This window comes from Morus notabilis, unplaced genomic scaffold, assembly GCF_000414095.1.
Source record: "Morus notabilis unplaced genomic scaffold, ASM41409v2 Scaffold115, whole genome shotgun sequence".
NCBI classification, from domain to species: domain Eukaryota; kingdom Viridiplantae; phylum Streptophyta; class Magnoliopsida; order Rosales; family Moraceae; genus Morus; species Morus notabilis.
In genome coordinates this window covers 1206970-1222283 of record NW_010361020.1, presented here as the reverse complement: position 1 = coordinate 1222283, position 15314 = coordinate 1206970, and the positions used below count along the sequence as shown (strand labels likewise).

At 35.4% G+C, this 15314-nt stretch overlaps 2 protein-coding genes and 1 pseudogene across 4 annotated transcripts; all 3 read left to right on the top strand.

Annotated features, from left to right (window-relative positions):
- The first annotated feature begins 801 nt into the window (after positions 1 to 801).
- LOC21409635 (B3 domain-containing transcription factor VRN1) lies at positions 802 to 4928 on the top strand. 3 transcript variants are annotated; one of them, XM_024165501.1, is made up of 5 exons: positions 802 to 1181; positions 3326 to 3749; positions 3828 to 4013; positions 4100 to 4299; positions 4413 to 4928. In XM_024165501.1, exons 1-5 carry the CDS (start codon positions 1122 to 1124, stop codon positions 4725 to 4727), a joined length of 1185 nt encoding a protein of 394 aa, XP_024021269.1. In that variant the 5' UTR covers positions 802 to 1121; the 3' UTR covers positions 4728 to 4928. The 3 variants fall into 3 exon arrangements, with proteins under 3 accessions (XP_024021269.1, XP_024021270.1, XP_024021268.1); XM_024165502.1 differs by having other exon boundaries at positions 3894 to 4013; positions 4413 to 4927; XM_024165500.1 differs by having other exon boundaries at positions 3326 to 4013.
- Positions 4929 to 7642: 2714 nt separating this feature from the next.
- On the top strand, positions 7643 to 8566 carry LOC21409634. The gene is made up of 2 exons (XM_010097963.2): positions 7643 to 7851; positions 7949 to 8566. The coding sequence occupies exon 2, from the start codon at positions 7980 to 7982 to the stop codon at positions 8343 to 8345; it is 366 nt and encodes a 121-aa protein (XP_010096265.1). The 5' UTR covers positions 7643 to 7851; positions 7949 to 7979; the 3' UTR covers positions 8346 to 8566.
- A 5830-nt stretch (positions 8567 to 14396) lies between these two features.
- Positions 14397 to 15066, top strand: LOC21409633 (annotated as a pseudogene).
- The last annotated feature ends 248 nt before the right edge of the window (positions 15067 to 15314 follow it).

The following is a 15314-nucleotide window of genomic DNA, read 5'->3' as shown; positions in this document are numbered from 1 at the left end:
GCGAGTAGAGAAAGAGGAGAGAGAGAGAGAGATGTCATGAGATTAGAATGAGAGGAGAGAGAAAACCCAAAAAGAGAAAAAATGAAAATAAGACCCCGTTTACTTCGCCGATTCGAGTTTAGAATTCGAGTTTTACTACAGTAAAAAGCTCTCAGAAACAGTTACATCTAACTTTTTTACTGCAATAAAAAGCTCTCACATAACATCACATCTTAACTCGAATTAAAAACTCGAATCAGCGAACTAAACGGGCCCTAACCGATTATAAACTACAAAGATAAAATGAGAAACACAAAATTAAAATTTTAAAAATCTACTATTTACTTAACAATTAAAATTATGCTATTTACTACTTAAAAGTTTTAAAAAACTTCAATATACTACAGATCCCGGATAAGCTATTTTTAATTTTTAGTATTATATAAAAATTAACTCTAAATAATCACTATTAGGTTAAACAATATGATAAGAGTGCACATTTGATCCTCTATTATATTAAAGAAATAACTTAACACATTAAAAAAAATGTAAAACATTATGATAACCCTATAACTTCCTCCACCCCAAGAAAATATCAGAGAAAAATCACATACAATTCCCATACAAATCACAATGGTAGTAATACAAAAAAAAAAATAAATCACAATGGTAGTATACCAGTAAATGGTAAAGTGTAGAGAACCGAGTTAAAAAGAGTGGACTCGGGCGAGTTGACAAGGACCCACCCGCGACTCGTTCTACTTTTAGGTCAAGTTGGGGTTGAGTTGGTACTCTCTTTCTTTAAAAAAATTAACAACAAAAGAAAGGAAAAGAAAAGAAAAGAAAAGAAAAGGAAAAAAAAAAAAAAAGGATTTCCAAAGAGAAACGAGGGGAAACCGTGGTTTGACTCTGCAAAGTGCAAAGCCAGTGAAGAAGAGAAAACCGGAAGAAGAGGAAGAAGGAAAGGGCAAAACTTAGATCTGAAACTACACTCTCCTTTCCAATTTCCATGACTGATCCCAAGCTTTTCATCTGAAAAATCCCTCTTTCGTTTTTCATTTCTGGGCTTCGACAAACACAACCCCACAAAAGAAAAAACAAACAAAAAACAAAAAAAAACAAAAGAAAAAAACGTAATCGTAATGCCACGCCCTTATTTTCACAAGCTGGTTCTCTCGTCGACAATCCACGCGAAACAGCTGGTACCCTCTTTATCTTTCTTGTTCTACTTGTTGGTTTTAATGGGTTTTCATTTAATCGCTTTTTTTTTTTTTTTTTACATTTTTTTTTCCGTAACCTTTTCTGTGTTTTCTTCCATTTTTTTTTTTGAAATTTTCTTTTGAATATTTTTATTTTGGGTTTTGATTTTCCATACCCACTGAAGATGATTTTCCATACGTTTGAATAGAGAGATCCTAAAATTCGTTTCTGGTTATAGATTAGGTAAAGGTAACGAAAATTGAAAAGGGGTTGTTGAGTTATTTTGATTTTGTTTGGCTTCAATAGACTGTATTATAGGATTTTGCGAACCGGAGTTCTGCCTGGTTTTGCAGAAATCTGGGTAGGAGATAAGGATGACGAAACTGAAATTTATGTGTTTGGCGTTGTTTTCTTGAGGTTTAGAATAGTAAGATCTTTAAGTTGAGCATAAAAATCTGTGCTTGGAAATAGGCAAGTTTTAGTTTTTGACATTCAGAAATGGAAACGTGAAAGTGCATTTGTAAAAGATTAGGGCTTGTGACACTGATTTTAGACGATGGATTTTTTTTTTTCTCCCTTTATAATAAGAATTTCCATGAAGATTAATAATTGAGGAGAATTGGTTTTGACTAGGAATTGGATTTGAAGTAAATAGTCTTTGTTCGAAAGAAGTCGTGTCTGCTGTTTTTAGTTATAGGCAGCAAACAAGAGATAAACTTGTCTTTTATTTTTCTCTAGAATTTATTATGGTTATTTGAACCCTGTGATATATTGAAATGAGCTTCTTCACAGTGGATAATCTGGTTTTGCGTTACAAGTTTTTACCTTTTTTTTATTAATTCTCAGAAAATAAGTATATTTATGATGGGATTTTACAAGCTTAATTTACTTTTATGATTTTATCTAGTGCAATTCTCTAGCTACTTTCTAAGGCGAGAATGTTGAATAGCAAGAAAGGATATTAGGAGCCTAATTCTTCTTCAAAATGATGTGTGCTTCTTCCTGTTCAATTGTATTCATCTGCAAAATTCTAAGGTTTGATTTTTTCCATGGCGGATGTAGTGTGTTTCATCTGAGACTAAGGGCTTGGCCAAGCGATTTACATGTCTTTATCTTTGCAATGAGACAGTCATTGCTTATGCATTTTTTTTTTCCTGGAGAATCTTTTATTGGTGGTTTATGTTTGATATTTGTTTGAAAGAGACAGAGTTGAAGCAGTTTCTCATTGATCTCTTTTATTTTCATTTCATTTTCTAGGAAAATCTTGTTATGTGAGAAAGAGTTGTCTTGACTCTTGAGTAAGAATTATATGGTTAAACATAGAGGTTATAGATTTGTATTTATGTAATTTTAAAATAATAATTCTATGGTATGAGTATCATCTGTATCCTTGCAAAATGTGCATCATCCATTGCTGCATCTGATTTATTGTCGTGGGTTTTATAAAGCAACAAGTTATAAGAAAAATGCATGTTTACGAATTCACTTGCAATATGTAGAGGTAAAAGTTGGTCTTCTGCATCTCACTGAGAAAGCTCCTATTATAAAGAACGTATAATGTGAATTAGAAGATTATGGTTGCGATTTTGTGGTTTTAAAATTATGTATAGTAATTGTACGCAGCACTTGAGAATTTTAATCATCGTTTTCCAGGCCATATTATAAGCATGTTACTTTATCTCACTATTAATAAGTAAAATTGAAATTTACTAGTTTTGTTTCTAACACCTTAGCATATTTTCTTAAGCTGAAACTGCTATCATCTTAATATATTATGGGGCCATCTGGCCATGGATATATTTACACATTTGAATGTGATCTTATACTTCTATGTATTTTTTGTTTTCATCTTCCTCTTTCTTGAATAGTTTTTGTTCTTCTTCATGGGATATGTGGAGACACTGGTTATACTCATTGTTGTCATTCTTTGGTGCAACTTTTGGTTGTTAAGGCATTGGCTCCCAGATCTTAGTTTATTTTTTGGATACTATTGCCGTGGTAAGGCTTGTCAAGAGTGCATTATCCGCGCGGCTTATGCAAAGTTATTTCTACAGGGCATATAAGTCTTGCGGCCTTAATGATTAGATTTCATGTCATAAGCATTTGATTCCAGCAAAGGAGCCTTACTTGATTTATGTAATTGCAGAGGATCCCGGAAAATTTTGTCAAGAAATTTAGGGATGAGCTGTCAACCGTTGCTACAATCAATGTCCCCGATGGTCATGTTTGGCGTGTAGGATTGAAGAAAGCTGATAACAAAATTTGGTTTCACGATGGTTGGCAGGATTTTGTTGAGCGTTATGCGATCCGTGCTGGGTACTTCTTGATATTCAGATATGAAGGGAATTCAACATTCCATGTTTATATATTTAATTTGAGCACCTCTGAGATCAACTATCAATCTAATGCTCTCTGTAGTCCCCAAGCTATTTATGGCAGCAGATATCAAATATTTGAAGAAATGGAAGATGATGATTTGGATGCAATCTCAAGTTTTCCAACTCAGCGCATGGCTTCTGGTCCACTTAAAAATAAGCTTTTCGGTGAGCGTGCAGAGCAACTGACATCAGGCAAGGTTTTCAATCCTCCATCACTACAGAATTTGTTCAATGGCTCTAAACTTAACTGCGTAAATTGGGGCAATGAAGGGAATTTGCATCCAGCGAAGGGTGCTGGTAATTACCAAGCAGAAAACCAATTGACTCGTGATATAGGTGTTCAGTTTAATGTCATGGAGCGTAAGAAGGTTGCAGATGAAGTCAAATTGCATGGTTCAGAAGAAGAATTTCGAAAAACTAAGAAAGTTGGGAGGAAGAAGCGGAAGCTTGATCCTAGTAAGCTCTTTAAACTCGACTAATATTTCATTCTATGTTATCCTTGAAATTGAGTTTTATATCATATTATTTCTACGGAAATGCAGATGGGCAGGATTCTTCCATCAAGCACGAAGAAGACGGAGATATGCGTTTTAGATTTTATGAAAGTGCTTCTGCCAGAAAGAGGACCGTGACAGCTGAAGAAAGGGAAAGGGCTATCAATACAGCAAAAACATTTGAGCCTATTAATCCTTTCTGTCGGGTCGTTCTGCGCCCTTCTTATCTATACAGGGGTTGTATAATGGTGAGTCGTTTCAATATGCAGTGCTGCGCATAGCGTCATAAACTTGTGATGTTACATGCTTTAGCTTAAATATTCCTCTTTTTTTTTTTTTTTTTTTTTTTTTTGGTACGCAGTACTTGCCGTCCTGCTTTGCTGAAAAGAACTTAAGTGGAGTTTCTGGATTCATCAAACTTCAGACCTCTGACGGGCGACAATGGCCTGTCCGATGCCTCTATAGAGGAGGTAGAGCTAAATTGAGCCAAGGTTGGTATGAGTTTACATTGGAGAACAACTTGGGGGAAGGAGATGTTTGTGTCTTTGAGATGCTCAAGACGAGGGAAATCGTGCTTAAAGTTACAGTTTTTCGTGTTCTTGAAGATGGGGGACTCATAAACCAACCACCACAGCACAGTCACACTGTCAGCCATAGTAAACTAATTAGAAATTAATGGTTGGTAATTTCAGATGTCCAAAAAACCGTAAATCAAACAATGCATGTTCCTTTAGGTAGTGATCTGATTTGTCAATCTGGGATATTGATGCTGTTGTTTAGTACTCAATATACTCTGTCAGAATGACTTCATAGTAGCCTTTTCCTTTTTCCTTTTTGTTTTGGTTTTTTATTTATTTTTATTTTATTATATTTTTTTTTTGAGTCTAGTGTTTTTAATACAAATTTTTGTTCATCTTCATTAGGGTTGTAAATAGATTGTGCAATCTAGTTTATATCAAACTGGACTAATATGATTGATCCTAATTACATTCCTCTCTTCTCTCGCTTGATTGGGTGGGAGATCTATGGCATTATGTATCTATACATATTATTTTTATTATAAACATTTTTTTAATAATAAAATATGTTTTTTAACTTAAATTTGATTAAAATTACAGTGCCGGTGCAAAACAGAGTGATAATGAGCGCAAAAATGGCAAATGTCAAAAGGGCAGGCGAGTCAAGGACCTTTTGAATTTGATGTCCTAACTAGATCATGTCCAAGTCAGAATGACTTGATCAGAATAAAACTGCTCCTGCAAAAGTTTTAGGCACAAAGATTCTTTTGTTTGGTTGCTAAGAAACTCAAAGATTACGAAGAAAGAATAGAAACAGACGTTACCAAGTTAGCTGACTCAGGTTGATGTGATATTCATTGTAGGACGGTTCTTCTTTTCGTTGTTTAATCCATATCAATAGTTTTTCCTTGATTCCTTCACTGATATATATGTTATATATATATATATATATATCTCTCTCTCTCTCTCTCTCTCACTTTTAATAATGGATGGGAAATATAAGGAAAGTGGTTGGGTCATAGACTCAGTATTCTAGATCAAGGTTTCACATTTCATCTTAAGAAAAGAAGAGAGAGAAAATGAGGGTAGGAAAAAGATAGAAGAAAAGGGCCTTCTGGGTGTCTTTGTCTGTCTTGGAAGGTTGATTCTTTTGAGCTGTGTTTTTGCCTTAAAAATTCTGTAGTGGACCCTCCCATGCTTACTATTAGTCCTTCCTTTTCTTTTAGGTTTTGAATTAATTATTTTCTGTTTCTTTCTTTTTGGCCTTAGTTGATCTTCTTTTACTCCCCTCTCTCTCTCCTTTTTATTTTTATTTTTATTTATTTTGTGTTTCTTCTATTGGATGCTGCTTTTGCTTGTGAAAAATTTAAGTCACGATCATTTCACCGATTCGAGTTTTGTTATAGTAAAATGCTCTAAAAAACAGTTACATCTAACTTTTTTACTAAAGTAAAAAGCTCTCATATAAAATCACATCTCAACTCGAATTAAAAACTCGAATCAGCGAACTAACGGGCCCTTAGAGTTGTTCTATGTTCTTTATTGCACCCGCATCGATCCACAAGTTTATCATAATTTTTACAATGATAATATCTAAAGTTTGCAATTATATCGTAATATATTGCATTTCTTTTAAAACTCACAAATTTATTATAACTTCTATAACTTTAACGTTCAAAATTCACTAATTTTAATGTAAAATGCACAAGTTATCATTACCCAATACGGTGTTAGAAATGCTTCTCCGGACACCATAAAAATTCTCCAAAATTTAATGAACAATTACTTTATCAAATCGTGCATGCTATTATAATTTTGTAATAGGGGAAAAATTCTAAAACTCTTTTATACAGATTTTTGGAGTTGGTGCAATTAAATACTGTCCGTATGATAATATCAATCTTTATTGCTATGGCCTATGGTGATCATAAAACATAAGATTATTGAATCTTTATCATTAAAAAAATAAAAAAAAATTGTAAATCTTAAAGAATATGACACAATTATACTTGAAAGACCGACTCAATTTTCACTCCACCACAATTTAAGCATTGAATATTCTGTTAGACCATCTTCAATATAAATACTAATATTTAATTTATCATCAAAAAGTATAATATGGTGTGTTATTTTCATTTTTACTCCAAAGCATAATGCTATTTAAAATACTAAATCTATTTTTTTCCATAATTATTAAGCTTTGAAAGTTATAAAAGTAAACTTATGTTTTAAATAATTAGAAAAAGTAAAAGTTGCAATGATTACATGAAAAAAGTAAACATTTCAACCAATAGCAATCAAATGTCAAATTTCTCATATGTTATACTTGGTGAGAAATTTACCACAAAGTATATTTTATGAAAAATTTGACACAATAAATAACATTGCATTAGAGAGTGTTTTTTACACTCAAATATTAAATTTGTAATCGGCACATCAATTATAATGTTACATTGGAGATCTCTTAACCATGCATACTCTTTTATTTGAGGTATATACCGAACCATAAGCACAAGTTATAGGGGGGAAAAACGTCCTTACTCTTGCACATGTTGCATTAAATTCAACATTGCACAACCCATTAGCCATGCATATCTTTTATCTGAGATGTAGAGTATCGGACTAGAGAAAAATGTTAGTATCACTCATTTTATCACTCTCTGTATTTATTATTTGACATATGAACTCCACTAACATAATATGTTATTATTTAAATAAAAATTAAAATAATAAAACTCATATGTCAAATTGTAAATATAAAAAGTTACAGAGAGTGATGCTGGCCATTCTCTCGAACCATAAGCATATCTTACCCAAAATCTTACACACACATGAGCTTGCATGCTATGACAAAACATTTGATAATGGATCTTGGGCCTATATTGGGCATCATAGCACGGGCCATCAACAAACCAGGACTGAAAAAGCATCCTTTTGGACTGATAAAGCAACTTGAACAGAAAGCCTAAACACATTGCCTGAAAAACAAAGATTGAGAATGGTCAATAAACAAATTAAAAGCCAACTTGGATCTCTCCACCTTACTCAACTCAAATGAGTGGCCAAGCTTTATTGACATTCCTTTGGGGTCTTTACTTTTCCATATGGCAAGAACTAAAAAACCCACAAAAAAAAAGAAAAAATAAATTAAGGCCAATCTAATCTACTTCTGATTCTGTATCTGAACCAACCATCCTTCTCCTACCTTATCCACCACACTTGTCATCTTTATACATTCAACAAAGATAAACCCCAACTCAAAACACCACCACAAAGAGAAAGGTAACAACTCAAAAACACCCAAGATCTCTCATCATCTTCTTAACTTTTCACCAACTGGGCTTTCTGTTTTTCTGACTAAATTTTCTCTCACTTTCAGGGAAACCAAATAGCCACAGGAAAATAATAACATGGCAAGTGCCTCAGCCACACTCTCCACAGTCACAACTGTGGCTACCCCCAGAACTAGAAAGGTGAACACAAGGAAAGTGCATTACTTGACAGGAATGAATTCCTTTGCAGGGCTTAAAGCAAACAACAGTGTCGTTTCTCTGGGCCTTCCTGTCTGCACTGAGCAGTCGTTTGCCAAGATTGTGAGCTCCTTGAGAGCTCCTACGGCCAAAACTGGTGGTGGTGGTGCTTTGTCTTCTAGTTGTAATGCTGCTGAGGAGATTTTCAGGATTGCTGCTATCATGAATGGCCTTGTGCTAGTTGGTGTTGCGGTCGGCTTTGTTCTCCTGCGGATTGAAGCCTTTGTGGAGGAGTCTGAGGCCTGAATTTTCAGATACTTTTTTTTACTGCCATTTTTTTTTCTTTTTTGTTTTTGCTTTCTAAAGTTTAATTCTCTCTCTCTCTCTCTCTATATATATATATATATATATGATTCTACAATTGATGTAGACATTACTGGTTAATATTGTGCTTAATTGTTTTTGCTTGGTTATGCTTCTCAGTGTTGAGGAAATCTATGAAAATAGCTCGTTAATTGGGTTTCCAATTTCATTTCTAAGAAGTTGGATTACATGTAAAAAAGTTGCAATTTCATTTGGAAAGCTGCAATTTTAGATGAAGCTCTAACTTGGGTGAGGAATTGATACTTGTAGAAGAAACAAAATTCCCTGTTAAAAATACATATCCTTAGTAAATTTTTGTTTTCATTTTTCCTTCAATTCTAACAGTTTTAATCAATTGATTCAAACAATCATGATATTGGATTCTCCATTATGGTTAGTAGTCTAGCTCATAGAACCTAGCCCATCATGGAATTTAATTTACTCATTATGACTTTACATGGACAATGATTTTTTTTCGCTTCCAATAGAAAACACAAATAGGCTCCCCCCCCCCCCCCCCCCCCCCCCCCTCTATATAAGGCTGCGAAACAGGTGTATATATCCTCAAATCCCAAGACTACAAAGTGGAATACTTTAATTTCTATCCAAAAAAAAAAAAAAAAACCCCCACCAAATGCTTGGCCACATCATAGGAATCTTAAGTTAATTTCTGCAACAAATGTAGATGAAGCATCTGAATCTATCTTCTAGAACTTGTAATACAAGTGTTTATTTTTGCAAGCTAATTAGTCAATTGGACTTGTTACTTTATATAGAACCTGAAAGAAAATTTGCTCAGTGGAGCACTCCTGCATATAGGTGTATACACAGTGATGAAGCTAGAAATCTGTTTCAATGAGGCATTAATAAATACTTGAATTCTACGCTTAAAAAATTGAGAAAACAAAATTATGACATAAGAATTTTTTAAAATCAAACCTGGTTTCAAGCATATTTACTCTTCAACTACACAAACTTTTATCTAAAAATAATTTTGTATTATCATTTTTTTCAGCAGGCTTAAAGTTTTTATTTTAATTGTACCTATTTGAAATAAAGACCTTTTTGTTAAGAAAATAATGATCTTTTCAACTAAGAGTTGTTGATGGCCGTTTTTGTTGTATCAGACCCATACAAGGGTCTAGGCCTAATGATTCTGTCCCGTGATGAGATGATTCTGTCCCGTGATGAGATTGGACTCGATTCGTGGACCCAAGCCACGCTCGAGAAAATTATGTGGGCCGTGAGTTGGTGGGCCATGGGTAATCAAACATGCTCATTTGTTTCTTAGTCCGATACGATTTTAAGTCCTGCTTAGGGGGTTTTAAAATACTTGGGCTAAGGAATGAATGGGTAATGGAGAATCCAACCCCAAAATCCTTTGTTTGTCCTTTGGGAGTCTTAGAAACCCTTTTCTCAGCATTTGGAAACTCAAAAGTCCAGAATTTAAGTTGTGGAATCTTCCTTTCCGACGCCAGATGAGAAGTTTTCTTACCTTGAAGTAGCTTCCTTCGGAATTGGCAAGAATTTATCTCCGTGATAGTTGTTGCTCTGAAAGCGTCACTGTGGAAGCCACCACGGAGGCATCACTGTAGATGCCCCGACAGAGATACTTCTCATGCTCCAAGAGATTTCTCTGTGACCGAAGATGCCTCTTATGCTTCGAGAGACTCCCCTGTGTCTGAAGGTTCTTCCTGTGCTCTATGGAGATTGAATATGTCAGGTGCTTCAATGACGACTATTTGGCCAAAACGCTCTGAAGCTTGTCTAACGTGTGTTCAGACCTTCGAGAATAGAAGCATCCCCGGAGCACTAGATTTAGTCAAACACTTCAGGATCTCCAGACCTGGGGAAGGTCCAATGTCAGCAAGAATGCTGGATTTGGTCTCCAAATACAACCATTTTTGGCCAATTTGTTTGTCAAAGAGGAAAGTCACCTGGTGCAGGTGCTCTGTGTTGGTAACCGAATCGAATTCGGATGCGGAAGCGTGGCAGGGAGGCGGATCAAGTATAACAAAAATTTTCATAAAACTTTTGAGATATTATATAGATTATATTAATTTATGCACGAATAAATTAATCTAATTAATTCATTTATTCAGAACTCAATCAGGAAAAATACATGGAGGCCGACTCGGATGATAACTTGAATTCTTTGACCTCGAACAGTCCTTGCTCTAAGCTTTGTGTTTAGAAAACCAAAGTCTTCCACGTCAATTCCTTGATTCCACGTAGACGTGTGTGTGGGCACACGAGAGACAAAACAGATTTAAAAAACACTCGAATTTCCACAAACACCAACGCATGCACGATGTGAAATTTTTTTTTTTGGGAGAAAAATTTTCCTTCTCTTGCTATAGGGAATTTCGGCCAGCCCCTTAAAGTCTAGGTTAAAAAAATTCATCCCGCGCAATTTTTCATCATCCCTTATTTATAGAGTAGAAGTCCAACTTCTAGAAGGAAACAAATCTCTCTCTCCTGTTTGAATTTTGAACAAAAAATTCTCCTCTATCCTTCTCTTGTGGCCGGCCATGCTAGGGATTCCTATCCCTGTGTGTGGTGCCAATTGCAGATAGGGAAGGAAGAGAAAATGATCCTTTATCCTGTAGTCCAATTTTAATTCAAATTCAAATTCGAATTTAAGTCAAACTTAAATTAATTTGAATTCTAAATTGAACAACTTATCAAATAAGTTTAAAAGGATAAATTTAAATTATGTTCATGATTCAAATTCAAATTTAAATAATCACATTATTTAAATAATAATTAATTCTTAATTAATTATTTTTTGAGTATTTAATTTTTAGAATTCCATAATTCTAAAATTTCCATTTTATCCTTTGTGTCTGGTAAAATTACAAGGACGACGCGGGGACTTATGGACCTATAATCCCGAGCTCCAATAAAATTAATAATTAATTAAACACTTTATTTAATTAATTAATTCTATTAATTCCAATAGTTATTCCACTATAAACTTGGAATTGAACTCTCAAAATTATAGACATTAATTACTTCTAAACTGCGAAGTGTCCATTTGATATAGTCATTACATATAGATCAATCCTCCATAAATAATTCATAATTAGAGTTAGGTAGAATCCGTTAACCTCTCTAATTATATCTTCATCATTGAGTACTATTGATTCTCTAATGGATAGTGATTCATAAAACACATTCATGAACCAGAGCGCTCTAACTAATCTAAGTACCGAATCAATACAAAAGAGAATTATTTATCTACTTCTTTCCCAAGAAGGAATGAATTCCGTCTCGTATAATAACATTCCCGGCTACCTATTTCATCATGTCTCCAAAATACAAGGAATAAGATTTAGGGTCTCAGAATCCGTACCGAGTAAATCAAAAGACACAAATCCATAAATACGAGTTTGTTAAGAACTCACAATTAAGATCATTCTATATATGACCATCGGCAGACTCAATTAGAATTTCTATGCTTAACGGAAATTATTAGAAATTCATATTGTGTCTGTGTCCCTGTTCCACACAATCTCATTATGCGAAATACACTCATTCAATATCTTACCATATTAACAGTGCAGATAGCACCTTTCCATTCTAAATGGGAATGACATGTATTAATAATGTTTTAATTAAAGATTCCGAACTTTAATTAAATTCATTATGAACAATGTTTTTGATTATTATCCTTAAACATTATCCTCTCGTATATAACACTTATATACTATGTTTAACGTTACATAAATAATCACGGAATTTTCATTTGATATTCATAAAATATTCATAAATATATGCACATAAAATGATGAATAAACTATTTTATTAATTAAATAATAAATATCCTATTACATCTCATGCTTCTAGGACACTATTCCCAACACTCTGGAGGGAAATGGTTCATACATGCCTCTAGTAAGGCGTGACTGTACGGCTCCAGAGTAACCACCCAAGACTCCCAAACCTTCTCCTATAAATACCGCTTAGCTTGTTCATTTCAGAAGACAGACATTACACTTTTGAGACCCTATTTGACACACATTCTTTCTGAGAGATTACAACTTGAGTTCATCCCTCTGAGAGTTATGCTCTTCGAATTTGAAGTCCTTCATAGAAATTTCACTCAAAAAGTCTCAAAACACTTCATTTGATCTATCCAAACTCGCCTACATGTTACATTTGAAGTTTCTGAGGTTTTTTCGGAGGTATGAAAATCCGCATCCGTGGCTGGACTCCGCCGTCCGGGAGCACACTTCCAAAAAACCATGAACCTCATCTACTGATACACATTCTCGGAGGCAATCTGTGTTTGTTCTCCGAGCACTCCTCTAAAACAACGTTATCTGCACTTTGCAAGTGAGACAGCTGCACCAGAGGCAACCTGTGCTTGTCCTCAGAGTATTCCTCATTTGAAACAGCCTTATCCGCACTTTGCGAGTCAAACAATAGCTCCGGAGGCAACCTGTGCTTGTATTCTTCCTCTAAAATAGCTTTATCTGCACTTTACGAGTCAGACAGCCGCTCCGGAGGCAACTCATGCTTGTCCTCGAAGCATTCCTTCTCTGAAACAGCCTTATCCACACTCTTTAAGCCAAATCTCCATCAACCGTTCGGTTACTCTTCCCACCATACTTCGTCCATACGATCTCCATGATTGAGTTCAACATTTTTCCATGCGCATAGTCAAGAGTGCCTCAGCAACTTTGCAGCAAAGTAGGCCGTAGAATCTTATTTCTTCAGCTAATTGATCCCATCTTCTTCGTTGGAGGTCCTACCGTACAAGGTCCTCTGTGAATGTCGCATGTTTTGTCCGCATCAGCATCGACACCATCGAATTCGGTACTTGCACGTGTATACCTTGTACATGTCGTACTCACCGAATCTACCGGGTCCAACAAGAATAAAATAAAAAGAAAATTATACGTGAATATAGCCAGCAATTCTCAAAACATTATATTTTCTTATTGTGCATAATCGTAGTAATATCTATAACATTTAATCAATAAAGAATAAGTTTATGTAACTACTAGTTGTTAAGCCAAAAGTTTTGAAGGACAACTACACAAACTTTCAACAAAATTTGTGTATAGAACAAAATTTAGGTGAGTAAAATATGTAATGATAAAAAGAGAGATTCACGAAGAGATTGTGAGAGAAATAAAAAATACATTTTATGATGGTTATGGGTTAAAAGTGAAAAAATAAAAATCTGAGTGGGGGCAAATTGAAAAAAACAAACAAATACTATATAGAAAATAGAAATTTGAAAAAAAAAATCCAGTGCGGGGTATGCCTCACTACTCCTTTAATGCATTCGTGTCTGTGTATATGAATAATTTTTTTTGTTGCTGAATAAAAAGGAGAGTAGTGATGTTCTCATATCCAGGTCTAATGAACACTTATCAATTTATTAGGACTCCAGGTGGAACGAAAAGATCTTAACTTAACTCATGCTTTTATTAACTATATCTACAGAGTTTACATCAACCTAAATCATATTTAACAAGTTAATAAGAGGCATAATTGTAGCGTGAACAATGGAAATCGATTTCTCAACAGGAGAGAGAACCTCGTAGGTCGTGCCACCATCATCAGTGATTGGTATATACTCATGATTGCATCTAAGATTTCTGAAGTAATTACTTTCACAACTGCTCGTAGAAAACCAACAAAAAATTCCACCTCAGAAGGGGTATGAAGGATTAATTAGAGTAATGAAATGAAAATCATTGAAGATCAAAACGGTAGTTAGTTATATACCAATACTGAAGCAATGAAACAATTTCAACCTCAAAATACGTGTCGACTTTCAACTTTTAAGTTGATTAAAGAAAGGCCTATATATAACGATTGCGTCCAAATCTTGTGTGCTAGCGTAGTTACAAATGATTGTGTCCAAATAAAGTAAGTCCTGAAACACAAATACCAAAAATATCTTTCGCACTGCAAGTTTGCAACAAGGTAAAACTAAAACTACAAATTAATTCTCCAATAAAACTTCTTCAACCAAACTTCTTTCTTGCTAAGACTGAAATGCGTTTCTTCTTCTTCTTCTTCTTTCTACTTCTTGCCATTATCATATCAATAACATTCTTGGTTCTATTCGTTTACACAACAGCCAAAGCAAACAACAAGAACAACAACAAAAGGTCACCACCACAACCACCTAATTCATGGTCCATTGATAGGCCACCTTCACCTCCTAACAGGCTCAACCAACCTCCTCCACAAAACCCTCGGGTCCATGGCCGACACCTACGGCCCGTCCTTCTCCGTCCGCCTCGAAGTCCACGAAGCCCTCGTGGTCAGGAACTGGGAAGTCGCCAAAGAGTGCTTCACCAAAAACGACAAGGCTTTCTCAACACAACCGCGCTCGTTGGCCGTCAAGCTCATGGGCTACGACCACGCCATGATCGGCATGGATCCGTACGGGCCGCACTGGCGCCGCGTGAGGAAGCTAGCCGCCGTTGAGCTCCTCTCGAGCCCACCGGCTCGACTCGCTGAGCCACGTGATGGAGGAGGAAATCAACCGGTTCATTGGAGAGTTGTATGGTAATAATTTGGTGGAGATGAAGGAGAGGTTCGGGGACTTGACGACGAATAGAACGGTACGAGGAGTCGGGGGTTGTCGGAAGGCGTTGAGGAGGTTTTTCTGGTTTGTGGGGATGTTCATGGCGTCTGACTTTGTCCCGGTAGTGGGGTGGTTGGTGGATTGGGCGAGAGGGCATGTTGGGGAGATGAAGAGACGGCGAAGGAGCTGGATTCTGTGTTGAGGAGCATAGGAGGAGAAGAATTGGAGGAGTTGTAGTAGTTGGAGAGTAAGATTTTATACATGTCATGCTTTCTATTATGGAGGGTGATGGTTTTTGGATGTTTGAGCATGAGCATGATGCTGATACTGTCATTAAGGCCACTTTCTTGGTAAGTTAC